General features: G+C 50.0%; 13 protein-coding genes across 13 annotated transcripts; 6 read left to right on the forward strand and 7 right to left on the reverse strand.

Moving 5' to 3' along the window:
- Positions 1-164: 164 nt before the first annotated feature.
- N7516_000564 (ribose-5-phosphate isomerase RKI1) lies at positions 165-1,254 on the forward strand (the record flags this gene model as incomplete). The annotated part of the gene is made up of 2 exons (XM_057213286.1): positions 165-654; positions 815-1,254. 2 exons carry the CDS (start codon positions 165-167, stop codon positions 1,252-1,254), a joined length of 930 nt encoding a protein of 309 aa, XP_057075169.1.
- Positions 1,255-1,481: 227 nt separating this feature from the next.
- On the reverse strand, positions 1,482-2,698 carry N7516_000565 (WD40 repeat domain-containing protein; the record flags this gene model as incomplete). The annotated part of the gene is made up of 3 exons (XM_057213287.1): positions 1,482-2,298; positions 2,372-2,627; positions 2,689-2,698. The coding sequence occupies 3 exons, from the start codon at positions 2,696-2,698 to the stop codon at positions 1,482-1,484; spliced, it is 1,083 nt and encodes a 360-aa protein (XP_057075170.1).
- A 192-nt stretch (positions 2,699-2,890) lies between these two features.
- Positions 2,891-4,084, forward strand: N7516_000566 (GTPase GPN2; the record flags this gene model as incomplete). The annotated part of the gene is made up of 3 exons (XM_057213288.1): positions 2,891-3,179; positions 3,240-3,340; positions 3,401-4,084. 3 exons carry the CDS (start codon positions 2,891-2,893, stop codon positions 4,082-4,084), a joined length of 1,074 nt encoding a protein of 357 aa, XP_057075171.1.
- Positions 4,085-4,290: 206 nt separating this feature from the next.
- N7516_000567 (Rpp14/Pop5 family protein) lies at positions 4,291-4,954 on the reverse strand (the record flags this gene model as incomplete). The annotated part of the gene is made up of 2 exons (XM_057213289.1): positions 4,291-4,634; positions 4,720-4,954. 2 exons carry the CDS (start codon positions 4,952-4,954, stop codon positions 4,291-4,293), a joined length of 579 nt encoding a protein of 192 aa, XP_057075172.1.
- A 589-nt stretch (positions 4,955-5,543) lies between these two features.
- Positions 5,544-7,628, reverse strand: N7516_000568 (uncharacterized protein; the record flags this gene model as incomplete). Its single annotated transcript, XM_057213290.1, has 4 exons — positions 5,544-5,651; positions 5,705-7,066; positions 7,122-7,428; positions 7,492-7,628. 4 exons carry the CDS (start codon positions 7,626-7,628, stop codon positions 5,544-5,546), a joined length of 1,914 nt encoding a protein of 637 aa, XP_057075173.1.
- Positions 7,629-8,728: 1,100 nt separating this feature from the next.
- Positions 8,729-10,304, forward strand: aclA (putative ATP citrate lyase subunit (Acl); the record flags this gene model as incomplete). The annotated part of the gene is made up of 2 exons (XM_057213291.1): positions 8,729-9,202; positions 9,267-10,304. The coding sequence occupies exons 1-2, from the start codon at positions 8,762-8,764 to the stop codon at positions 10,302-10,304; spliced, it is 1,479 nt and encodes a 492-aa protein (XP_057075174.1). The 5' UTR covers positions 8,729-8,761.
- Positions 10,305-12,848: 2,544 nt separating this feature from the next.
- On the forward strand, positions 12,849-14,165 carry N7516_000570 (wax synthase family protein; the record flags this gene model as incomplete). Its single annotated transcript, XM_057213292.1, has 2 exons — positions 12,849-13,600; positions 13,658-14,165. The coding sequence occupies 2 exons, from the start codon at positions 12,849-12,851 to the stop codon at positions 14,163-14,165; spliced, it is 1,260 nt and encodes a 419-aa protein (XP_057075175.1).
- Positions 14,166-15,047: 882 nt separating this feature from the next.
- N7516_000571 (uncharacterized protein) lies at positions 15,048-16,104 on the reverse strand (the record flags this gene model as incomplete). Its single annotated transcript, XM_057213293.1, has 4 exons — positions 15,048-15,166; positions 15,229-15,639; positions 15,698-15,819; positions 16,034-16,104. The coding sequence occupies 4 exons, from the start codon at positions 16,102-16,104 to the stop codon at positions 15,048-15,050; spliced, it is 723 nt and encodes a 240-aa protein (XP_057075176.1).
- A 322-nt stretch (positions 16,105-16,426) lies between these two features.
- Positions 16,427-17,646, reverse strand: N7516_000572 (FAM50/XAP5 family protein; the record flags this gene model as incomplete). The annotated part of the gene is made up of 3 exons (XM_057213294.1): positions 16,427-16,750; positions 16,803-17,349; positions 17,408-17,646. The coding sequence occupies 3 exons, from the start codon at positions 17,644-17,646 to the stop codon at positions 16,427-16,429; spliced, it is 1,110 nt and encodes a 369-aa protein (XP_057075177.1).
- Positions 17,647-18,036: 390 nt separating this feature from the next.
- Positions 18,037-19,152, forward strand: fip1 (cleavage polyadenylation factor subunit FIP1; the record flags this gene model as incomplete). The annotated part of the gene is made up of 3 exons (XM_057213295.1): positions 18,037-18,189; positions 18,246-18,298; positions 18,351-19,152. The coding sequence occupies 3 exons, from the start codon at positions 18,037-18,039 to the stop codon at positions 19,150-19,152; spliced, it is 1,008 nt and encodes a 335-aa protein (XP_057075178.1).
- Positions 19,153-19,596: 444 nt separating this feature from the next.
- N7516_000574 (co-chaperone GroES family protein) lies at positions 19,597-20,245 on the forward strand (the record flags this gene model as incomplete). The annotated part of the gene is made up of 4 exons (XM_057213296.1): positions 19,597-19,599; positions 19,809-20,033; positions 20,097-20,155; positions 20,221-20,245. The coding sequence occupies 4 exons, from the start codon at positions 19,597-19,599 to the stop codon at positions 20,243-20,245; spliced, it is 312 nt and encodes a 103-aa protein (XP_057075179.1).
- Positions 20,246-20,884: 639 nt separating this feature from the next.
- N7516_000575 (uncharacterized protein) lies at positions 20,885-23,437 on the reverse strand (the record flags this gene model as incomplete). Its single annotated transcript, XM_057213297.1, has 3 exons — positions 20,885-22,666; positions 22,719-23,266; positions 23,338-23,437. 3 exons carry the CDS (start codon positions 23,435-23,437, stop codon positions 20,885-20,887), a joined length of 2,430 nt encoding a protein of 809 aa, XP_057075180.1.
- A 352-nt stretch (positions 23,438-23,789) lies between these two features.
- N7516_000576 (TauD/TfdA dioxygenase family protein) lies at positions 23,790-25,053 on the reverse strand (the record flags this gene model as incomplete). Its single annotated transcript, XM_057213298.1, has 2 exons — positions 23,790-24,530; positions 24,592-25,053. 2 exons carry the CDS (start codon positions 25,051-25,053, stop codon positions 23,790-23,792), a joined length of 1,203 nt encoding a protein of 400 aa, XP_057075181.1.
- Between the last annotated feature and the right edge of the window lie 234 nt (positions 25,054-25,287).

Genomic DNA, 25,287 nt, shown 5'->3' on the forward strand with positions numbered 1-25,287 from the left:
AGAGTGTATAACGTGACGTTATAGTGGCTGGAGGGCTTCTAACCAAAGGTAAGGTCTTCGATTCTATTTTATATTTAATTCCATTCTCTATTTTTCATTTCCCTCAAAAACTACCAACCTCGCCCTAAAGATCGTCTATAAAGAGCGTCTAGAAAGAGCACTCCATGATCCAACCAGCCCTCATCTCCCCTCTTTTCCTCTGCCGTAGACTTACCCTCCCCACCATCCCCACACTTTTTCGCCGCACCCTCCAAAGTCCCCAAAGACTCCAATTCACCATGTCCGCCGTCGAAGAGTCTAAGCGCGCCGCCGCAAAGGTCGCCGTCGAGAAGCACTACCCCAAGAATGCTCGCTGGGTCGGTATCGGCAGTGGTACGACGATCGTGTACGTCGTCGAGGCCATCCAGAACCTCGGCGTCGACACCTCCGCCACAAAGTACATCCCGACCGGTTACCAGTCCAAGCAGCTGATTATCAGTGCGGGATTGACTGCTGTTGAGTATGACTCTATCCCACTGGGCACTGTCCTCGACGTGGCGTTCGATGGTGCGGACGAGGTCGACGAGGATCTGAACTGCATCAAGGGCGGCGGTGCTTGCTTGTTCCAGGAGAAGATCGTCGCTATGCAAGCGAAAGAGTTTATCTGTGTTGCTGGTAAGTTCTGATCTGATCTAATTCTGATATTTGCTTCATTTTGTTGTGGTTAATGGGGGTTTGAGTTGGGTGGTGCTAGGAAGTAGACCAGCCAACTCTTTTTTTTTTCACCCCTCCTTTTTTACCGCTCTTTTAACTAACTCACGCTCGCAATACTCAGACCACCGTAAACTCCAACCCCGTCTCCTCACAAACTGGAAATCAATCCCTATCGAGGTCGCCCCGATCGCCGCCCACCGCGTTATCCTCAAGCTGAAGGAACTTGGCAGTGTCAACCCCACCATCCGGCCTTCCGCGAGCATCAAGGAAGGTCCCCTCAAGACTGATCAGGACTTCTTTATTGTTGATGCTCCCTTCAAGCCGTTGTTGGTCAAGGCCGATCTCGAGGCTGGCCAGGATGGTAATGGCAAGGATGGTGTGTGGGCGGTTGGTGCCTTGGCTCGCAAGATCAACGAGATTGTCGGTGTGCTTGAGGTCGGTGTTTTCCAGGGCCTGACCGGCCCCCAGGCTTCTGCTTCCGGTGGCATTGGTGGTCAGCGGCCCGTTGCAGCCTACTTTGGTATGGCTGATGGGACAGTCGCTGTTCGCAAGGCTGAGTAGACGTCTAGTGGTTGAACTTTGGGGCACAAATACGAGACTACGTAAATAATGTAGATGATACCAAGATTTTTCCCTTTTTTTGAACCTTGGATATAATTGGAACTTGACCGAGTGAATACTTGCGATTGTGTTTTGGACTTTTTTTTTTATTAGATTTCGTGTGGTATCAACATTGGATAGACGCTTCATTTCAGTATAGAACCAAGAAAAAGATCCTTTTCCCAGACCTATTTTGGGCCCTTGCCCCTAGCCTCCGTCTCGCCCAACTCTCGTACATAAATCTTCACTGTACCTTCGGGGACCTCGTCATGGCCATCTTCGAACCCAGGGCTGACCGCAATGGCCAGATGGTGGCCGCTCGCACTGAAGGCAACAGATGAGACGCTGTTTTGGTATTTTTGATATTGACGGATACGGCGCTTGGAGATTCCATCCCAGAGCGCAACAACACCATCACCGCCGCCGGACGCAAAGGTACCAAAGACAGGGTGGAAAGCCAATGTGTTGACAGGGAAAACGACGTCCACACCATCCTCGGCAGTCTGGCGGTGACACTTGAAAGCGTATTTGCGGGCCTGAGATTCAGGCGACGGGTCGAACCACTCGACCGCAACACGACCCTCAATGCTAGATGAAGCGTATCCAGCGTCGTCAGGCATGCAGGCGACGGCGCGAGTCATGAACTTCAAGCTGCTCTCGCGGCGCTGCCAAGGCTCAACTTCAACTCGGTTCCCATCTGGGGCTGTGCTGTCTGCTTGTGCGGTGAGAAGGGACAGCGCTTTGAGGTCGTAGATGTGCAATGCGCGCGATGCCATCGCGACGATCAGCTTCGTGGTGGTTGCGGAGATTGAGAATGGCTTCGACGGGAGAGGGACGATAATCGGCAGGGAGTCGGGGTTTGCGCCGGCATCGGGTTGGTGGATGTGCAGTGTTGAGTCCCACGAGGCGGAGATAACGATGTTGTGCTCGCGGCTGTATACGACATGGCGCACGCCACCTTCGTGGCTGCTGAGCACAGTCTGTTCGGAGGTGTTGAGGTCGATCCTATTCAGTCAGTATAAATCATGGACCACGATTGTGGGATTCATCATAGTAGAGACCAATTAAAATAACTCACTTTCTCACGTCCCAATCCAGTCCAGCTGTGTAGATCTCGTTCTCGTTCTCGCCGAAGCAGACGTCCAGTACAGGAGCACGGTGCTCAAACTTCTGCAATAGCTTCCCCTCTCCAACCTTTCCATTCTCATCACGCAAGTCATACAGGTACACGTTCTTATCCCATGACGAAACCACGATTCGCGTGGAGTCGGGGTCTGGGGAGAACTTTAAGGCCGAGATAGCATCCGTGGGTGGGGATGCCACAATGAACTGATCTGCAATAAGAAATTAGATATAATGCAACTGCAACAGAAATAAATGCCGAGAACTACTCACGAGAAGTCATCTTGGGCAAGCTACGGAGTTGTAGAAGATCAAACCCCAAGCTCCCCGGGGCCTTTGGCCGTCTCCTTTTCTGCCGTCGTCACCGCCCTCTGATTCCCCGCGCGGCATCGATAAGGAAAAAAAGACCAAACGGCTTGATATCATATACTTTAAGCACAAACACAATTCCTCACATCTTCGTGACATTGAAAAGATGCCCTTTGCCCAGCTGGTGATTGGCCCACCGGGCGCTGGCAAGTCCACATACTGCAATGGCATGCATCAGTTCCTAGGCGCAATCGGCCGGAAGTGCTCTGTCGTCAACCTTGACCCCGCCAATGACAAGACCTCGTATCCATGCGCGCTGGACGTACGTGATCTGGTTACACTAGAGGATATTATGGAAGAGGACAAGTTGGGTCCGAATGGTGGTGTCTTATATGCTCTTGAAGAGCTCGAAAACAACTTCGACTGGCTGGAAAACGGACTGAAGGAGCTTGGTGGTATGTCTGATATATCTCCTGGCCATATTCATTTACTGATTGCTTTTGATGAATTCTCAGATGATTATATTCTTTTCGACTGCCCCGGCCAAGTCGAGCTATTTACACACCACGCTTCATTACGCAACATCTTCTACAAGATCCAGAAGATGGGCATCCGGGTTAGTGGCAGCAGGACCTCAAATGCAGCACAAAGGAGACCCAGCTAACCACGCAAATAGTTAATCGTCATCCACCTCGTCGACTCCTATACTCTCACTCTCCCCTCGATGTACATCTCCGCTCTCCTCCTCTCCCTCCGCGCCATGCTCCAACTCGACCTCCCACACCTAAACGTCCTCACCAAAATCGACAACCTCGCCAACTACGCCCCGCTTCCTTTCAACCTAGATTATTACACCGAAGTACAAGACCTTACATACCTACTCCCGGAACTGGAAAGCGAGTCCTCGCGATTCTCGCATGAGAAATTTGGCAAATTGAACCAGACCATCATCGACCTAGTAGAGGAATTCGGACTCGTTGCCTTCGAGACGCTGGCCGTCGAGGACAAGAAGAGTATGATGAGTCTCCTACGCGCTATCGACCGTGCATCCGGATATGCCTTTGGTCCCGCTGAGGGCGCCAACGATACCGTCTGGCAAGTGGCTGTTCGGGAGGGCATGGGTGTCACAGACGTACGGGATGTACAGGAGCGTTGGGTTGATGCTAAGGATGAATACGATGAGCAGGAGGAGATTGATTTGGAGGAGGAAGTTCGTGTGCGCAATGCAGCGAGCCAGGTTGAGGCGACAGGTGCAGTGGATGGCGGACCCGAGGAAGATGATGGACATGACTACGACGAGGAACTGGAGAAGTGGAAGAAGGATATGCCAGACAGTGGCGTGCGGGTGCACCGCAAGTAATCATCCTATTCCAAAGACTTCCCAGCCACTCTAAACGTCAAACAAATATGACACGATAAATGTACGATAGCCGAAAATAACCAAGCATAACCTAACGCACCAAAAGCCGGGGTATCTCATTAAAAGTATAAAAGTATAAAAAAAGAAGTACAATACAATACCTACCTGCTGCCTCTTCATTCATCCTCATCCATCCAATCTCAATCTCAATCATCCATCCCCTCATCCTCACTCTCATCCATAACACAATCAACAACAGCAGACCCGCCACCAACCAATCCCCCTAGAACACCCTTCTCCTCCGCATCCTTAACCCTAACAATCTCCCTCCTAGCCCTCCGAATAGCCTCCTCCTCGGCCTTCCGCATCGTCCCCGAAACCCGAATCACGCGGAAAACACACCCACGCTCGCGTCCCGTCCCCGCGCGTTTGGGGCCATTCGCTGGCTCCGGCACGCCGGACATGTACGTAAGCGCTGACCAGACAAGACGGAAGGAGGCGCGCGGACACCGTACGATGGCGGTGGATGTTGCTGGTGAGAGGTATTTTACTATAGAGCATGTTTAGTCGTTTGTTCAATGGATGAATGGGGGTTGGATGTTGGCGTGGGAAACGGAAACGGAAACGAAACTCACTTGTTATTCCGCCTGCCGAGGCGCCGCCTAGCTTGCCGATTCCGTAGTCGCCGTATAGCTCTGCGACGGACTCGCGGATCATCTTCGCTAGGAAGCCTTGGGTCAGGGCGTCGGAGGTTGGAGAGTGGATTGCTAATTGGGGGTTGTGTGGTTTTGTTGTTGGGTTCGTGGGCCAGGTTTTTGGGTCTGGGTAGAGGATGTCCACGAGGAGGTAGCGGTTTTTGAGGCGGACCATGGTGGTGTGGTGTGGTTATGTTATGTTATGTTAGGTTGGTGGTGTTGTTGGTCTGGGTTTGGAGCCTTGGAAGCAGTGCGGATGTGGTACTCTATGGCTCGTTCAGATTAAGTAATGAGTTGGGTGTAGAGTAGTGTGCTAAGTAGAGCATGCAATGTGGGTGAATCTTGAACGTGAGGTTGAGGCTAGAAAAGATTGTGACTGATAAGAGATAAGGATATTTCCTAACCGGGAGCACAGCCTATCTGGGCAAGGAAGCCCCCTCCCCTCGCTATGGCGAATGCTACAGACTACCTACGTACACTGAAAACAAAAAGTATCATGCGGCAATGGCACGTTCATTATTTCCCAAAGAGGTCTAGTCATCTACTGCAAAACGAATTAAATCAGATCCGTAGCCGGGTTGCACCCTTCTTGAGTGTCAACCCGTCAACTTGGTCATGCCACATGAACGCAGGTACATCGATACACATAACTGCTCAGAAAACATAAAAAAAGAAAAACCAAGGGATGAACCATCCGAACTCCACCGTCCTGAACGGACGGACTATATGCCAGCGGACGGCGCTGCAAAACGTCATAAACAAAATCACAGGTTGACCTCGACACGGCCCTCGGCACCGCCCTTCTGCAGGGTGGGGAGGAGGTAGGTGATGTCATCCCAGGGGTGGCGGTAGAGACCGGTGCGCAGGCGCTTCTGGTCGAGGTAGTGGGCAATGAGACCGATGGAGCGACCGAGCACGAACAGACCGTTGAGGACACCCATGCGCATGTAGTCCTCACACTCCTCGGGGAGAAGGCACCGCAGTTGCGGAGGAGGTCAACAAAGCAGACAGCGACACAACCGTCGACGTTGAGGATCAAGTTGTCCTTCTTGGAGGTGGTGACGGTCTCAACGGCGATAGCGTAGTCGAGCAGCTTGGTGCTGGGGAAGTGCTTCTTAACGAACTCCTTGACGAGCTCGACACGGAGATCGGGGTTGTTGCGGGACTTGACCTTGTGGCCAATACCGGGGATAAGCTTGTTCTCCTTGCGCATGGTGTCGACGAAGTCACGAGGGCTGAGACCCTTGTCGAAGGCCTTGGTGAACTCCTCAGCGGCACCATCCAGGGCACCACCGAAACGTGAGCCGATGGTCAGCAGACCGGAAACGAGAGCACTGATAAGATCCTTGCCAGCACGGGTGGTAATGATGGTGTTCATGGCACCGGAGACGGCGGGACCGTGATCGGCAGTGAGCATGAGAACCATCTCAAGGAACTTGCTGGCGTAAGGGGGCAGGCGGCGGCGGAACCACAGGAGAGACATGACACCACCAATGCCAATATCCTCTCTGAAGACATCGGAGATGGGCATACCGGCGTAGAGCAGCTCCTGGCCACGGTCGTCGGAGATGGTGGAGATGAAGGCAGCGGGCTTACGGACGAGACCGAGCTCCTGGGCCCAGGAGTAGTCGATGGGGATCTTGGGCACAATGGGCTCGGGGGCGGGGGTGATGCTGCCCTTCTGGAGCTCAGCGTCGTAGACCTGCTTGAGGGTCTGGGGGAGGTCCTCGAAGGTCTCGGGGACGTAGATACCAGCTTCACGCATGGCCTTGTTCTTGGTGACAGCGGTCTCGAGATCGGAGTTGGCGGAGGCACCGGCGTGGCCGAACTGGACCTCGGTCTTGAACAAGCTGGCGCAGGTTCCGATAGCCCAGGCAACGATGGGCTTAGTGATGGTGCCGTTCTTGATGGCCTCGATCACACGGTACTCCTCAACACCACCAACCTCACCGAGCAGCACAAGGATCTTGCACTCGGGCTCGGCCTGGTAGCGGAGCAAGTGATCGATGAAGGTGGTACCGGGGTAACGATCACCACCAATGGCAACACCCTCGAACACACCGTCGGTGTTCTGGGAGATAATGTTGTTCAATTCGTTGGACATACCACCGGACTTGGAGACGTAGCCGACGGAACCCTTGCGGTACAGCTTGGAGGCGACAATGTTGTCCATCATACCACCAGTGTTACCGATCTTGTACGCACCGGGCTTAATACCACCAACAGTAGCGGGGCCAATAATGGTGATGCCCTTCTCCTTGGCGGTGACCATAATCTCACGAGCACGCTTTGGTGGTCGTTAGCAATACATTCGCGGTAAACACGCGACAGGCAGAACTTACACGCTCGGGCACACCCTCGGCAATAATGGCGATGGAGCGGATCTGGGGGTTCTCCATCAACTCCATGGTGGAGGTGTAGACGGAGCGAGAAGAGGCGAAGTTGACAACGGTATCAACGTCGGGGTGTTTGGCCATGGCCTTCTCAACATCCTGGTAGACGGGAAGGAGGGTCTCGCTGGTACCCCAGTACATCTTGCTGACGAACTGACCACCGAAGGTGTAGATAATACCCGCTACGGAAGGAGTGGAGCGCTTGCAGATGAAATCAAAGTCGAGCATGCCCTGCACGGCTCGGGGTTGCATACCACTAATGTCTTGTTAGTGTCTCATGTCGAGGTCGGAGAAGAGTCCCAAGAGTCCCATGACTTACTACACGAAGCATCGTGTCTTGTTGTGGAAAAGGCTGTGTTGGGTGGGCGAGAGGACACGGCTAGGAGGGGCGAAGCGGGTGATGTTGTCGTTGGCAGACTGCACGCCGTTGCCAGCGGAGAGAGTAGAGGAGGGCATGATGAATCTAGGTTGTAATTAGCATGCGGGTTGGATTTCGAAGCAATTGTCCAATAAGTGCAGGCAATTGTAAAGAAGGCTGTTTGGAGGGGTGTGTATATGCGGAAGAGCAATGGATAAGAGAGAGAGAAAAAAAAATTGTAGAACTCACTTTATGCGTTAAACAAGCCGCTGCGAAATTAGAGGAAATAGAGAAAAAGGAGAAAGAGGGAATGAGTAGTAAAGGAGAAGGGGGCAGAAGAAGCAGCTGTTGAGAAAAATCCGCGGGGTGAGATACTCGGAGTACTCGCAGATACACCGTACAGCTCGTCCCAGACCGCTGGATCCGCCAGAACAGCTCAACACTTGGCAGTCCCCAAAGTACCGGGTACTGACGATACCGTACCCACTTTGTTGTGTACCTAGGTAAGTCTAATACATTACCAATACAAAGAGTATGGGGAGATGTTGATGTTGAGGTTCATGTTTCTGTATTGAATAATATATGTAATATTGATATGTTGAAGGTTTCAACATGTAATATCTACATATCTACATATTTATATATCTATATCTACTAAATTGAACAATCAAATGTCCAAAAAAAGAGTATCGGTATAGAACCTCGGAGACCGAATCGGGAATTGTAAATGCCCATGTAAAAATCCTAGTCTATCAACTCAACAAACTATCTCCAGGCGGTGTCGGAGGGACCAACAAGTACTCCGTACACTTCCATACACCTCAAAATAGGTACAAAACAGGAACAAATAGGAACAAATAGAAAACAAGTGGCACCACCAAAAGTACCCAATACACCTTCCGTACTCCGATTCCTCCGTTTCTGTATGGAGATTTGTGGGGAATTTCCCAACGAAGGGCCATCTCTTTCCTTCTCCCCCCACCTTGGGATCTTCTGTTTTGGTCTGTTCCTCAACAGGTGGGACCTGCCGAGTTGTACGCTGTAATCTCCAGAACAACTTTTTTTTTTTTGTGTACGCTGTACACTACAGTACACTTCCAGAACCAATTCCCACCTTTTCCATAATCTCTCTCTTTCTTACCTTCAGTTCAAAATAATCCCCCTCCTTTTTCCCCTTCCTCTCTCTCTCTCTCACACACTCACATCTCTCCCTTAATTCAATCATCACATCATGTCCGCCAAATCTATTCTCGAGGCCGACGGCAAGGCCATCCTCAACTACCACCTCACTCGCTCCCAAGTGATCAAGCCTACACCCCTCCCTGCCTCCGCAACACACAACCCTCCTGCCCGCCTCGCCTCCCTTCACTTCCCCGATGACAAGGCCGTTAAGGATGTCCTCGACCAGGCTGAGGTCTCCTTCCCTTGGCTCCTGACCCCCGGCGCTAAGTTCGTCGCCAAACCCGATCAATTGATCAAGCGCCGGGGTAAGAGCGGTCTGCTCGCCCTGAACAAGACCTGGACCGAGGCCCGGGACTGGATTGAGGCTCGTGCCACTAAGGATGTAAAGGTTGAGACCGTCACTGGTGTCCTCCGCCAATTCCTGGTCGAGCCCTTCGTGCCTCACCCCCAGGAGACCGAATACTACATCAACATTAACTCCGTTCGTGAGGTAAGCTTTCCCCGCAGTTTCGAGCCCAATCGAAGAAAAATGGAAGCTAATGGTCCAATTCTAGGGTGACTGGATCCTCTTCACCCACGAGGGTGGTGTTGACGTCGGTGATGTCGATGCTAAGGCCGAGAAGCTGTTGATCCCCGTCAACCTCAAGCAGTACCCCTCCAACGAGGAGATTGCCGCGACCCTGTTGAGCAAGGTCCCCACCGGTGTTCACAATGTCCTGGTTGATTTCATCTCTCGCCTATACGCCGTCTACGTTGACTGCCAGTTCACTTACCTCGAGATCAACCCTCTGGTTGTCATCCCCAACGCCGATGCCACCTCCGCTGAGGTTCACTTCTTGGATTTGGCCGCCAAGCTCGACCAGACCGCCGAGTTCGAGTGCGGTACCAAGTGGGCTGTTGCTCGCAGCCCCGCAGCCCTGGGCTCTCCCATCCTCGCTTCGGCTGATGGCAAGGTCAGCATCGACGCTGGCCCGCCGATGGAGTTCCCCGCCCCCTTCGGTCGTGAGCTGTCCAAGGAGGAGAAGTTCATCTCCGACATGGATGCCAAGACCGGTGCCTCGCTCAAGTTGACCGTCCTCAACGCTAGCGGCCGTGTTTGGACCCTCGTCGCTGGTGGTGGTGCTTCCGTCGTCTACGCCGACGCCATTGCTTCCGCTGGTTTCGTCAGCGAGCTTGCCAACTACGGTGAGTACTCCGGTGCCCCCACCGAGACCCAGACTTTCAACTACGCCCGCACCGTGCTGGACCTGATGCTGCGTGCCCCCACCCACCCCGAGGGCAAGGTCCTCTTCATCGGTGGAGGTATTGCCAACTTCACCAACGTTGCCAGCACCTTCAAGGGTGTCATCCGCGCCATCCGCGAGGTCGCCCCCCGTCCTCAACGAGCACAAGGTCCAGATCTGGGTCCGCCGTGCCGGTCCCAACTACCAGGAGGGTCTCAAGAACATCAAGTCCGTCGGTATCGAGCTTGGCCTCGACATGCACGTCTACGGACCCGAGATGCACGTCAGCGGCATCGTCCCCCTTGCCCTCCAGGGCAAGAAGAGCGACGTCAAGGAATTCGGTGCATAAACAGTTTAATCCTTATTTGATGTTTGTTCCTTGCAGCGTGTGTCCGTTGCATCGGTTTGTGGTATAATGCATGGCATGATATGACTTGTTTTTTGCGGGATTCCGGGGGAGATCTGCGGATGTAGATATCACCCCCGGCGTCTGTCCTATTTTGCTGAGGGTATGGCGTTAATTCCCGCCCGGGCGAAAAGACCCGGTCCTTCTGGTGTCGACGTACATGATTCTCCGTTGATTAGATTTCATTTTCTTATGTTCACTCCCGGCGGATTTAGATCGTGTGATGTCCCGTCGGATAATATCAATGATACGAGACATTTATTGTCCCAGAATTATTCTATTATATGTAAATGTGAAGTGGATAGATCAGATAATATATATGTGCAGTCAGCTACGATACGTTCAATGTGAGTTGAATATTTGAAAACAAAACTAAGAACAACACCGTCGCAAAAATACCAGTGTAATTTATTACACATATATACGACATGTAATTTTGAATAAGCTTAAATTCAGCCCTGGAGGGACCCAGGAGAGAAAACAAGCTCCCGCATCAGACTCCACACAAGCTCCTCTGCACCCCAGATTGACAGGGACAACAGGTCCCGCGATCAGATCCAAGAATAAAGTACGGACCGTGCTGGAGTTGGGGACCATACCGAGGTGTGGACGCGACTTCCGCTGCCCCGAGATTAGGGCAAGATAAGCCATCGGACGAGCGGGGACTAACTTGGACTCATATTGAAAAAGGATTAGTGTCTATAGGGCTTGGGTTAGGGTTGGAGAGTGGTATACTGGGATATCAGAGGCATGTTATTTATGTAGGTTGTTCTTTATTGCATGGGAAGTCTGTCAATGTGGGTGGAAGGCCCGGCATAGTTCAACATACGCGTGTAATTTGATTTCAAAGCTTGCAAGCTGCGGTCATAGAGCCCTAGAGCTCTGGAGGGATGCAATTCTTAATGTATAGCACCATAGAATGACCACGTTTTTGGCCCTGTTATGTACCAGACAGAGGGTGATTTCTCTGTTTTAGACATGCTTTTCTTTGCTTTGGGAATGCGTTTTATATTGACATGTGACTGGGCCACATTATATCGCAGGTCATGAGTAACCTATAACAGAGCTATGTAGAGTCTGTCTGCATGTGGCATATTGTTAGGGAAATAGAATAATCGTTCAACGGGTTCGAAGGGGGTTTGTCTGGGTTAAATATATACTTGCAACATACTTGGAGGATTTACATACACACGACATGCCACTTTCTGTTGTGGCTAAATATATATCTTGCTCGATTTTATATAGATTGCTACAAGATGTACTATCAGAAACTATATAATATTTACGAGATGTTCACTTATTAATCAGTGACACCGTTCGATCATCGCAACAATTGACGCACTCACTCCCACTGCAGGGTACTCTTCTATCCTCCAAGTGATATCCCTCCTGACCCATTTGTTGTCAGTAGCCTTGATATTCTGATCGAGCGGGTATCTCAACTTGTTGAGCTTAACAAGCTAAGAAATGCTGAAGTTGCAAGGATCAAGGATATTCGGAGGAATAACGAACATAGCTAGATCAAGTGTTGCATTGCTACTTGTGATGAAACCAAGTCCACGAACATTTGTTCCCTGCGGTTGCCAGTGTTCGTTAATAGAAGGACAGCATAGCAGCTAAAAATGTGGGATTCGTGAGCTTGGATATAGAATCGTGGGGGACAATTTGCGCCAATCCTACTTGCTGCATGGGAGGCCGGATGGGAACCCTGCTCGGACTTCTCGCCTCAACGAGCTAGTTGAATTGAATTAGCGACCGACCAGCATGGTAGTTTACTAGGAAGAGTAACCTTCCAAGTCATTTCAGAATTCGCCAACATTTTCAAGGTTCGTGTATCCGACTTATTCACTAGGGTTTAGGGAAACCTCTGATTCAATTTGCTATAGTAACGAAGAAGTGGCACAAACTCTCGGCGATGATGGAATAGAGTGGCTTCGACCTAGCAAAAGCCCGAATGCTTAGCATACTGTCCCTAAGTTTGGTGAATAAATGCGATATCTATGAATATTAGAATACTCGTTTATCGATGAGTCCGAACTAAGTGAGCACTATGTTGTAGGAGATATAATCCGAAGCGTGCCCAGGTGCCCAGGTGTATATAAATCGATCGATTCGGGTTAGCACCATCAACCACCAAAGTTACTTTCCAAATGTGGTTAGTCTGTATATATTCCTCTTGTTTCGTCAACCCTCAACCCTATGAGGTGCGAGAAGTGTAGGATTTGTCAATTCTATAGCTAGAAAAGGGAGTATAGATAGCATGACTAGTAGATATCACGACTAGTGAATAAATAGTACGGAGTAGAGATATTGGTATTAATTTGAATATGATATCCCAAAGATCACCCCAAGGGATGAGGGCCCTTAGACCTGCTCTGTGCAAACGCTCCGATTCACCAATCAAGTAATATAATGCATATCCATCCAATCTCCCTCGGCCCATAATTATATCCCTGAACATAATTCAGAAACAAAAAAGCTTTCACTTCAATTTATCTTCAACAGCCATGGACCAGTATCAAACAAACGGGCGGCTGCTTGCCCTCTCCTTCCTTCAGGGTCTCATCCCCTGTGTTGTCCTAATCACAACACCTAAACGATCTGCTCTACGTTATCTGTGTATACCATGTATGATATGGATCGTGTCTCAAATGATGTACCCTGTCCAGACACCGGGGTATACATCGATGAATCTCCTCGGAAGCTCTGTAGTCTTCGTCTTGACAGCTCTAGATCTTCTGCTGAACAACCCACAAGCCGGGGACGACTTCGTCGACCCCAATACAAACACCAAGAGCTTCTTATCTAGGCTAGTTAAGGCTGTTCAGCTGCTCACATGCACAAGAGCAATCAACACACCCCGACAAGTGAAGAACGTCCCGCCATTCCCAGCATACTACAATAAGAGAGACCCAAAGGTGATCCCACGAGGTCGCTTCTTGGTTAGAGAAACCGCCATTGCTACCTGGCAGTTTCTAGTTCTAGATATATTCAGTGTATTGGCCTCAAGACAAGCTATGAATGACCAACACGAAGAATCGTCAGTTTCTTCTGGCCTTCAATGGGATATCCCGGGACGAGACATGATAGCGCAGACTATTCAGACTCTCATTGCTTGGCTCGTTGTGTCTCGGATTCTGATCAGCTTCTACTACCGCATCGCTTCGATCATCTTCGTGAGCCTGGGGGATTCTCCCTCGAACAGTCCGCCGGTTATTGGGAGAATGGCGGATATGTACACACTACGGAATTTCTGGGGGTGAGTCACTCTTACGTTTGTTGGTTTGGGTAGATCTAATTCTCATGGCGCTTATAGAAAATTCTGGCATCAATTGCTACGGCTGCCCCTCACGTCGACTAGTAACTTTCTCACGCGGGGTGTCCTCGGTCTGCCTAGATCGTCGTTTGTGGAACGATACACCAACGTGTTCGTCGTTTTCTTTCTCTCCGGCTTGACCCATGTCATACTTGACAGCCTGCGAAACATTTCACCATGGGACTTTTGGACCATGTCATTTTTCCTCTCTTTCGTTCTCGGCTATATAATTGAAGACGGTGTCCAGGGTCTCTGGAAACGAACTCTGGGCTCCCAGAACGACAACGGCTTGCCTGTATGGTGGCAAAAGGCACTTGGCTTTTGCTGGGTTACCATATGGCTGGGGGTTACATCTCCTTGGTATTTTAAGTTGGCGATTATAAAGCCAGAACAACAAATGGTTTTGCTTCCATTCAGCATTGCTGGGTTCATTAGCCTTTCTGTGTTGAACAGTATAGTTATTGGCGGTGGTCTTGTGTTGAAGTTTGTATTCGGAGGAGAGATTTAAAAGGAGAGGATGTGGAATACGTGGAATTTGTCGAAGTGTCGAGCAAAGCATGGTATTTTGGGATTTTACCGTAGGAGTAGCAACTGTTCTCCTTGGTGTTTGCTGTGGTGCAGTACTTCTTCTCACCACCAGTGCTCTCGGCAAGATATTGATATATTTCCGTGGGTCTAGGACGAGGGTATAATTGGCATAAATTCGATCCTCCACTTCTTGTCTACATCAGTACAAATCGCACAGCTGAATCCGGAGATATGCCTGAGGATTATTAACTTGTTCAATAATGGGAAATGATAACACAAGGTGGATGAGGTTCCAAGGTTGGAAGAGAGCTCCACGGACAATATCCCAGGCAATACCTGGATTAAGAGATCAATTGACGCTGTCCAATCTGCGAGGCCAGTCCGATTCCAAGTCCTAGTAACCCACCCTCCATTCTGCGGGTTATACTCAAAAATGTAGAGGTCATCTTCATTGTCACTATAATCATGAACGATCTCCATATTCAAACCAGCACCCAAAAACACATATCAAAATAATGTATGAGAAGAAATTTATAAAGACATCTAAAAAAAGACTACACAAGGCATAAGCGGTCGAATATTCTTGTTACTTTTAATTTAAAAAAAATTGGACCGGTAGAAGAGACGAGCGAACTCATACCAACATACATGTATGTATATACACGGTTTGAAACGAGAGTTTGTTTATTGTCATGCAAGTAATATGTAGGCAAAAATAAGAACTTCCACTTGGTGACCGTGAATCGAATCATACCAAGCTTGAAGAGCTTCAACATACAACATCAACATCCAGGTTGAAAGATGGATAGAAATATTCGCTCCATATTCATACAAATACCCCTCCCAACCAACAGATAAATGATCAACGTCCAAACCGCTGCGTAATGGCATCGCTGGGAGGAAACTCGGATGAGACAGTTGGAGTCCGAGAAATGCGTGGGAGTCGGGTACGATGCTGGGGAGCGGGATCTGGACCTTTGCCTAGTTAGAAGCACATTAGCCAGAATGCTCTGGATACTGTAGGCTTGTAGTTCAATACATACTATTTCGCCCATCCCAATTTGGCCGAGCAGGCGGAGGCATTGGGGCTTCGCGAGGTGTCCGCGTCCTGACATTTTTGGAACTACCAGTGCCACTCCGTTGGTACCGATGAAGCTGTTCGACCCCGTCTTGGTTGACGGGAAAAGTGGGAGTTTTGGGGTTTCGTGTAACGGGGGCTGGAGGCAGCGCTGGGACTTCAGACCGATTAATGGAGGCAGGGGGAGGAGCGTTGAGCGATGAGAGAGTTTGGGAGACTGTGTCTGAGGCTGCGGTCTGCATTCGGGACCGCATGGCACGAGCTTTAAGGAGGTTGTAGAGATTGGTCATTTGAGCAAGTTTGTTGTTCTTGTCACGGTACATATCATTCAGTTCTTGGTTTTTCTTTTGGAGGTCTTCTTGGGATGATTGCATGTCTGCAGTACGGAATTGTCAGTCAGGTCTCCAAGTAATAGTAGGCTCAATTGGACAGACCGGACAACTTGTTCTGCAGTGACAAGATCTCCGTGTTGGCATTATGGATGACCTTGTCCATCTGCGTGTTCAGGTTGGCATACTTCTCCGTAAGCGTCTTCGCCCGGTATTCCTGGTAGAATCTGCTCTAGTTAGCCTTGGATAATCCTCTGGTTCCAATTGACAACGGGGAAATGTGACAGACATCTCCTGTGTACTTTGATATGCCCAAAACGCAAGTGCACGACCAGCACATTCCATGATTGTGTTCGGATCTAACCCACTCAACACGCTTGTTTTGTAGTCCTCCGTCGGATTCAAGATAGTCGAAACAGCGTCATCTGGATTGAGAAGTACCGTCTGACACGCAGGACAAAGCCGATTGCTGGTGGTTGGACGAGAGAGCCCGAGACTCTCTGCGCAGCCATGACAGAAGATGTGCCTGAAATCATCAGCCTTGCTCAAGTTGATCCACGAGGGAACAACTTACGAGCAGGTTGTCACCACTGCTTTCTCTTTCAATTCTGCCCGACATTTGAGGGAATTGCATCTTAAAGAAAAATCCATGGTGTGTCGCTGCGGTTCGGATGCGGTTGGAGAGAACAAGAAGTGAAGGTCACGGGTTTAGACTTGGGAGATGCTATTAATTTAGTCAACCCCAAAAGGAAATCTTGTAATGAAAACAATAACTTAGGCACAAAGCATGTGGTATTTGTCTATTAGTGATTATTTTCATAAAATTTGGGCGAGCTAGAAAAAGAATGTATTTCCTTGAGCATCACGCCGTGTTGAAGTCATCTTCTCTTCGAACTCTTTCCCGGGTTCATACTCATGCCACAGACTGGCTGGGTAAATGTGCTTGTTTTTCTCATACCACCGTCGATCTACGACCTTGGTTTCTGAGAAGTCCTTGTCTGCACCCTCTAGTTGATCGTCACTAGGCTGAGACAGCGGATTATCGGTGGAATTGGTGGAATCAGCAACGGGGGGTTTGTTGGAATAATCGAATAGCAAGCCGCCAGTTCGAGAAAGACTAGGCACTCGATTGGCGATGAAGTAGTAAAACTCGTAATGCTGTGGAATATTAGATGAGATACTTAGCCATTGGCAACCCGGGTGGACTTACATGCGGAACAATAATATCACCCTTGACAAGCATCAAGTCGTCGACACTGACTCGTGCCCACTCGCGGCGATTGTCTTTCTTTGCCTTGGATGCACCACTGGCACCACGTACGCCCATCTCAGCACCAACCTTCCGACAGCGATCCAAGAACAACCAAACGTGGTCACCCTTCTTCACTTTGACAGCGCCAGCTGGTATACTCGTTCCATCATAGAAGACGAATGGAATGAGAATATCGGTATTCTTTACAGCCTCCTGCATGATCAAGAACTCCTTGCGGAGAGTGTCGCGAGCCAGCGCTTCAGCTTCCAAGGATGCCTTTGTTAAGGCTTTGGGTGGAGGGGGTGCGTTCGGGTTTGCTTTCATGCGTCGCGTAGTGCTATCCTCGCCGGGTGTTTTCGAACCTGACCGTGATGCGCTTGAGTCGCGTGGGGTTGCTGCCGATTCCTCGCCCTCGTCCTGGTCGTCGCCGAATGACAGCTTGCTTTTTGCAAGAGCCTTCTTTTTCTTCTTTTTCGGGGGACCGTCACCCCGGGAAGGCGTTGACCTGTTGCGCTGCGATCAGCTCAAATGAACGGGAATGAAAATCAAGGATCTTCACTTACCCGTCAGTCATATCGCCTCCAGAGGGAGTTGCGCTTCTTGAATTACCAGAAGCCAGTAGCCCCAGAGACTTGTCATGCGCCTCGCGCTCTTTTGCCTCTAGAACATCCGCACGTCGCTTGCGAAAGTCGGAGAGATGAACCAGACCAACGGTTTGCTCTTTGAGCATCTCCTCCGCGGAGACGGTTTGGCCGGCGAAGGACCGTGGAGTGGACGTGCTACTCTCCTCTTCTTCTGCCATTTTGGATTGTGAGATATTAAGTTTAGATTTGACAACTGAGATGAGAGAATCGATTTGGTCGGTGACGTCCGATAACCAGCACGTGACCTTGGGTTTCTTACGTATATTGTACGGGGCCAAATGATCAATGGGATTCAGGCTTTTAAAATAGAAGGAGATCGAATCTCTCATATGTGAGCTACTTGACATTCTGTGTTACATCAGAATCCAAGACATTCAACGGTATCATGGTCGCCGTATACTCTTTTGCACGTCTCAACTCTGAAACGGGTCAAATGCACACCGCTGCAAACAAGACAAACTCGGTTCCCATGCGCGCAGCCTTCGATCTCGATCCTCTTTGATACAACTTTCTACAGCATTTACCCGTTGAATTGAAATTCAGAAACCATGGACGAAGAAGAGGATGACTTCTATGATCCCGTCGACGCAGTGCCGACAACACAATCGCTGAACCACACACAAAATGCCGCTCCAGGCCAACCGCAGGAGAGCAATTACATGGAAGACGGCGATGAGATAGAAGAGGAAGAGGAAGATGATGTACATACCATGCTTGCATGTACTTGCAATTTTTTCCTTACTAATTTTGCCTACAGGATGACTTCAATATTATCACAGAAGCACCCGAAGGCGCACCAGCTCCCGAAGCGTGAGTTAGCTACCATCCCGCTCGCTCCCTGCACTCTTGTTGATCTTTCTAGCTCTCACCCGCGCCATGCAAGCTTACGACAAGAACCACAACGGCCGTCCTCCGCGGACTCGTCGGTTCTAACAAGGTCCGCGACGCCATCCGCGACTCCTCGACATGAAACTGCGACTCCGATTCCTGGACACCCAGCCGCAGCCGGAGCCGCAACTGCAAGACCCTCCTCAGAAAAGCCAGGCTCGGCCTATCCAGCTATTCACAGCTCCACTATAGACGTCAATGCAAACCCCATCCACCCCATGACAGGGAAGCCGATCATGTCCACGGACATGGATGCTGACTTCCCATCCGACGACAAGCCCTGGCGCCGACCCGGGTCAGATCTTTCCGACTACTTCAACTACGGATTCGATGAGTTCACATGGGCAGGATACTGTCTCAAACAACAAGGTGTGAGACAGGAAGTTGGCAGTCAGAAGAGACAGATGGACGATATGCAGGCCTTCATGGGCATGGGAATGCCCCCGATGCCTAGTGCACCGGGCCCCGCTGCTCCGGCTACTGCTGCGCCGCCCATGGCTGGCATGCCCGGTATGCCGGATATGAACCCAGATATGATGCAGGGCATGCTGGCCAACATGATGTCCCAAGGCTTGGACCCGTCTAATATGGATCCCATGGCTTTCATGCAGCACGCTCAGTCCATGATTCCCGGTGGTGGTCAGCAGAGTCAGCCTGGCTTTGGAGGCCAGCCCCAGGGTCAAGGCTTCAACCAAGGCGGCCAGGGCCAAATGGGCTACGGCGGATACGATCAACGTGGAGGTTACGGGGGCCGAGGACGTGGCCGAAGATGGTAGTTTGATATGGAACTCGTATTATTTTGATGTATCTTCGGGGTGGCACTCGGAATAATGGGATCTCATGGCGTTTCATGCATACAAAGGGAAAATCAATGACACTGGACAATTTACCAATTCAAGCTTCTTCCGTGCTGAAATAAGGCTGTAGGACGGGGGAAGTGTACAATCCTGTACAACTTTCCTAGACGGACGAGTATACTGGACATGTCAATAAAAAAGAAATGGAAGTGAATATCTAAACATCAATTAATAAAATATCAATTTACCTATGTTGTATGTATTCCCTGTAGTGTTCGGAAGAAGCTCATGGTTGGGTCTTGGCATTCTGGAAATTTCTCCAGGCAGATCTTCTTCCCCCGGACCAGTTCCATCTTCTTCCCTTTCTCCATCTCCATCCTCAAACTCATCTTCTCACCAATCTCCTTCTCCTTCACCTTCACAATGGTACGTGATATATATCCCGGTTGATTCTACAACCACAAATCTCCCTATTTCCCCAACCCCCGGAGACTCTACCAGCACCTCCACGCCCAACCTTTTTCTTCCTCCAGGCCGAGTCCGGATACCCGAAAATCCGCGCAACGCGCGCAATCCCTAATTCAATTTAGTTGTATCATTAAAGAAACACAATCCCTAACTCAACTACTTTCTAGTCTATCCTCCGCAACATCAAGTCCCTCGCCCCCCTGCTGGACCGCGTCCTGGTCCAGCGCATCAAGCCCGAGGCCAAGACTGCCTCCGGTATCTTCCTCCCCGAGGCTGCCGTCAAGGAGCAGAACGAAGCTCAGGTCCTCGCCGTCGGCCCTGGTCTCATTGACCGTGAGGGCAAGCGTCTCCCCATGGGTGTCAATGCCGGTGACAAGGTCCTCATCCCCCAGGTATGTGGTGCAACTCGGATGTGAATACATGGGAACTATATATGCTAACGTATGCCTGTTCAGTTCGGTGGTAACGCCATCAAGGTCGGCGAGGAGGAATACACCCTCTTCCGGGATCACGAGTACGTTTCACCATCCTCCCTTTAGGTTTTCGAGAACAATAAACTGAAACTAACAACCCCTCTAGTATCCTGGCCAAGATCAAGGAGTAAATCGGTCTCCAAGACAATATTCTTAAATGGTTTCTTTGTTTTTCCGCCATCTAACCTCCCTCTGTCATGTCGACACTAACTCTCCGTTTCGCTGTAAAATCGCGACGGGGATATTGGAAGACCCCTGACGTGTACTATACGCGACGTCATGAGCTTGACCTTTCTCAATGATCTCAAGAACACCGACCAAGGAAAAAAAAAGAAGAAAAAAATCCAAAAAACCATAGCGAATAGGGATGTTCTCACTGGGTGATATTTGCCATTTGATTGTTTAGGTATCATGTCAGTTGTGGCTCCTATTTTGGCCTGTCTTTATATTTTGCATGAGTTTTTGAAGCGCTGGATTGGCCTTGGGTCTTGCATGTCTTTGTCCACTGTACTTTTAAATTAAACTGCGACTTATCTTCTCCCAGTGCTTATGCTGGGGGTGGGTAGTCGGTAATTGCAGACTTGATCATCTCCTCTCTATTCTTCTGCGTATTTCAAATTCTTTATTGGGTGCCATAGGTATAGTCAAGTGCGCAGTTGGGGAACATTTTGATAGACTGAATCTGATTATCAATACTGATGGGTTAACTAGTTACACCTTCCACCTTCCTACCCTCTTGTTAATAATGAAAGCCCATGTCCCTCACATAACTAATCAAGACTAATTTGAGTACCGTATATATCCTCACTGTTAGTCTCATTCTCATTCTCACCGGAGCTCAACTGCGCCATTGATTCGATCACTTCCGACGCTTCGTGCATCTGCTTGTTGCCAAGACAAGACCCGTGTTGCATAACCTGCTGTAGGGGGCCCATATTAATAAACACATCGAAAGCCCTTGAATCTGTACTGGCGCTGGGGACTGTCTCATGAGCCGGCAGGGGAGATGAGCCTGGATAGGAACTAGGATATTGCCTGAAACCACCAACGCGAATGTTATCCAAGATAAAGCGTGCCCCGAAAGGATTAATTCCCACGTCGCGGAGTGCGACTTCATAGTCCGACTCCTCTTCTGTGATGTTTTCGATACTTCCAGGGGGAAACAATTCGTAACGAAGCCTACCCATACCGAAACACCACAACACAATTGATGCCGAGTGGTTCGGAATCGGTATCAGTAATGTTGTGGACCATTCGCCGAAGGCATCACAAAATCGAGCGAGAGAGGCGATTTCCCTTTTCAAGGAGGAATTCGAAACTCTGCTGAGATCTGCACTTTCGGGTTTGCAGATGAGAACAACCAGAACCAGATATCGATGCATGAGGCAGAAAATCTTTTCCCTGAGCGGGGAGTTAAGTCCCTCGATCCCACCGAGCCTTGCATCCCTTGGACCATGCCCTGGAAGATATCGTTGGGTCAGCTCATGGGGGGTTGTCAGAATAATCCCACTATCAGGTGCCAGAATGATATCTGCGTCGTAGTGGTATCGGGAATCCGAGTACACGTCCCCGTAGTCCCTGTAGATCAATTTGGGTGGATTCTCTGGCCACCCCTCCATATCTCGTACGACTGATCGGTGGGTTGTTAAGAGGGCGGTAGACAAAAAGAATATCGGTGGCGGGTTGAATGCCGATCGGGTCACCATTTCCTGCATTTCGAAGGCAGGGCTCGGCGAGCGAGAGGATTCTGATGGTGTCTTACCGGGGTCTGGAGGACCGTCATCCACGAATGAAGGAGTACTTGGGGACTCGTCTTGTCCACTTTTTGCAGATGTTGACAGGGAAAGGGATGATGGATCATGCGACGAGGTAGTATATCCTCCGTCACTTCCCCTGGTTTGCATAAACAGGGAGAGGGATCCGAGGCCACCAAACATTGTTTTAGAGGATTTCGGGGTCTTTGCATAATCTACGGAAGAAACAGCATGTGGAGGCTTGAAGGCGTTTTTTCTCGATCGCCTGGAATCCAACTTGTAGCCCAGTTTCATGCGAAAAAGCTTCCCTTGAGTGATGCAAGAGGCTCTCTTGTCCACGGATGAGGAAGTATGTGTTGCCATAGCATTGAGGTTTTGCTCGTACGGGGTTTGGAAGAAAACATGGTGATCATTTGCATTCTGTGAATCTCGTGCTAGCTGAGTGATATCCTGATCGTTTGCTGGCTGAGTTATTGAGGAACTCAAGCATGCATCCTTTGGCACAAGTGTGTCTTCATGGAGCGCACTAAAAGAAGCAGTCGCGATTCCCATCGGTTCACAAGGCATTCCTATATCCACCGGAGGCTCCAACAAAGCCTTCCTTTCTTTCTTTTCCTTCAAAGCTCTTGGTGCTTTCGCTTTCTGGCTGTCATTCCTGCCAACGGAGAATCCTTTTTCTTTGGTCAGATTGGGGGAAACAGTAGTGAGGGTGAGTGGCGCGTTTTTGTATGGACTGACTTCAAATGAAGGTGCGGTGTTATCAAAAGCAACTGCACTGAAGTCACTTTCGGTGTGATACTTGTCTTCGTTAGCTACTCCTTGTATCAATGATTATCAGTTGGGTACTCACTTCAGAGCTGACACTTGAAGCGTAACTCTCGTTTTCCTGGTCTTCAATAGAGGGAACAAGATCGGACTCAGCACTGATAAACTGACGCACGTTGCCCGATGGTTCCATGATGGGGGGCACAGCGTCACCTGCAAGATGGGATGTCGGAATATTCGGGGACTGGGCAGCTACACTTTCAGGCAGAGTAAAACCGTCGAGACTGCTTGGGCCCGAATTGTATTGGTCAAAGACATCCCGCGTGTTGATAGGGACGGCAGGAACATCAGGACCACTAGGAACAACCAGACGAACCATAGTGCTAGGCGAAGATGAAAGCGGATTCTGGGCGAAGTTGGCGTGAAACTCGGACGAAGTGAGCATATTCTCATGCGCGGTTGTGAGGAGATGAGGCTCGCCTTTAGCGTCAGATGTTGTCACTTGAGGCAGGATGCCACGCCAGATATTTCCATTGACGGACTCGAGCTGGAGACAGCTGCCCAACATATCCATATCTTCAGACTTAACCGGGAGCTTCTCCATCAAGAGCTGGGTGCAAAAGCGTCGGTCGACTTCCTTGAGGCGTTCTTCTGGATGTTCGGGGTGGAGACCCTCAACAGGGGGATGGGAGTTGTCGGCTCACATGTGCTGTCTGCATAGTTGATTGGACAATATCGAGTGGAGTCCTCTGCGATATTGTAGAATCTAGCGTACTCAAGAAGAGTTGGCTGGTTGGAAGCCATTGTGCAAAGAAATGGGAGGGGGTGGGGAGAGGGTGGAGATGAGAGATGGCCAGGGAGAGAAGAGAAGAACATACAAGGTTGTTTACGAGAGGAGAGGTAAACAAAAGGACAAAAGAGGTGAGAGTTGTGTTGTGAATTGGGAAGGTACGATGGACGACAAACACGGTCCGAATTAGGCAGGGACCGAGATATAGAGGAAGCAACACCATGGCAGCTCCAACAAACATAATTAGGAAGATATTTGTTCGAACAGGTAGATGTGAAAATAAAGATAAGATTTGCGCTATGGTATGCCGCTAATTGCTATGTGAGAAAGAAGAACTCCGATTCCCATGAACCTTTTGCGGCCCACCTAGTCGTTATAGTTCGACTGGCGAGACCCATCCTTGTTGACTGCCGGTAGGCCATACAAAGCATTGAGTTCATCCTCCTGAGACTTCCCAGACCCCTCAAGCACAGGCTTCTCGGCATGAACCGCAACGCGCACGGCATGGCGGCGGTGCGGTGTAAAGCCATAAGAAGCACTGTGGTTGGTAGACCTGTTATCCCAGAGTGCAACATCGTCCTCGCCCCATGAGAAGCGGGCATGCATCTCCTGGGTCGTGGCGATCACATCAGTGAGGAACCGGATGATGGCGTCGCTCTCTGCGGCCGGGATACCGATGATCTTCTTCACGAATCCAGGGTTGAAGAACAGTCCGTTCCAGCCGGTGACTGGGTTCGTCCGAATTAGTGGGTGTTCGGTGGTGATAGGGTCTCGGCGCACGGGTCGGCCTAGTGCTCGGGAGTCATTGGCTTGCATATCGGCTGAGTGGATGGCTGTGAGGCCTTTCAGATAGGTTTGCATGTGCGAGGAGAGCACGTCGTAGGCGGCGTACTGCGAGGACCAAAGGGTGTCGCCACCACCTCCTCGAGGTGGCCCAGAGAGAAGCTTAAGTGATGTATAGGATGGTGGTTGGATTTCATAGGTCACGTCTGAGTGCCATAAGAAACTGGGTGTGAAGAGGGCGCGGTTGTCGCCGGAGTTGTCGCCAGTGTAGACGACATGGACGTCCTCGAGACCTGGCTTTCGGGGAATGGATGTAGTAGCGTGCTATGTAGATTGTTAGTATGTATACTCATATACATTAACCCAAGAAGGTCAGATGTCTTACCTTGTGTAGCTTGCCCCAATGTTGGCCCAATTGGCGTTGAGCCTCAATATCGAAATTCTTCTGGGAGCGGAAAAAGACAACGCCTCGGTATGCAATCAACCGGGCAAGGTCATCCTTCTGTGCATTGTCGAGCTTTGAGAGATCGACACCGTGGACTTCAGTTCCGATCTTAGGGTTGTGATCAAAGACGGCTGTGGCATCCCTCAGAAGGTTGCGGAATTTGGGGTCTCCTCGTAGTCCCTTGTCCTGGTAGGGGGTATATTCGAGCGGGGCCCAGTGGACGTCTGGAAATGAGGGCAAGAAATCTTCGTGTGCATAGTTATCATGTTGAGTGACTGGTGTGCGGCCGGGCTGATAGCCAAATTTGTTGTCGCTAGCGAGGTCCTGCGCAAGGACAGGAACGGTGAACTTGGCCACAGTTGGGGCCACGGTGACCACAGGCTCTTCCAAGGATGGCGCCATCTCTAATGCAAGTGACGATGTACGTGATATATAAAATAATACACGAGATGGATGAATATGTGAGAACCTTGGGAGATAGCAAGGCGAGATTGATTGATATTCAAGTATAAAACTAAGTTTGGATAGAAGGAAGAACCGACTTATATAGATCCAAGCCAAGGACCAAGTGAGTCAACCCCAGATAACGCCATTCTGGAATGATTACGGATCTTGCATGTCCCCGGAGTTCACGGA

This window comes from Penicillium verrucosum (genome assembly GCF_028828655.1).
Source record: "Penicillium verrucosum strain IBT 35672 chromosome Unknown utg000001l_segment0_segment0, whole genome shotgun sequence".
NCBI classification, from domain to species: domain Eukaryota; kingdom Fungi; phylum Ascomycota; class Eurotiomycetes; order Eurotiales; family Aspergillaceae; genus Penicillium; species Penicillium verrucosum.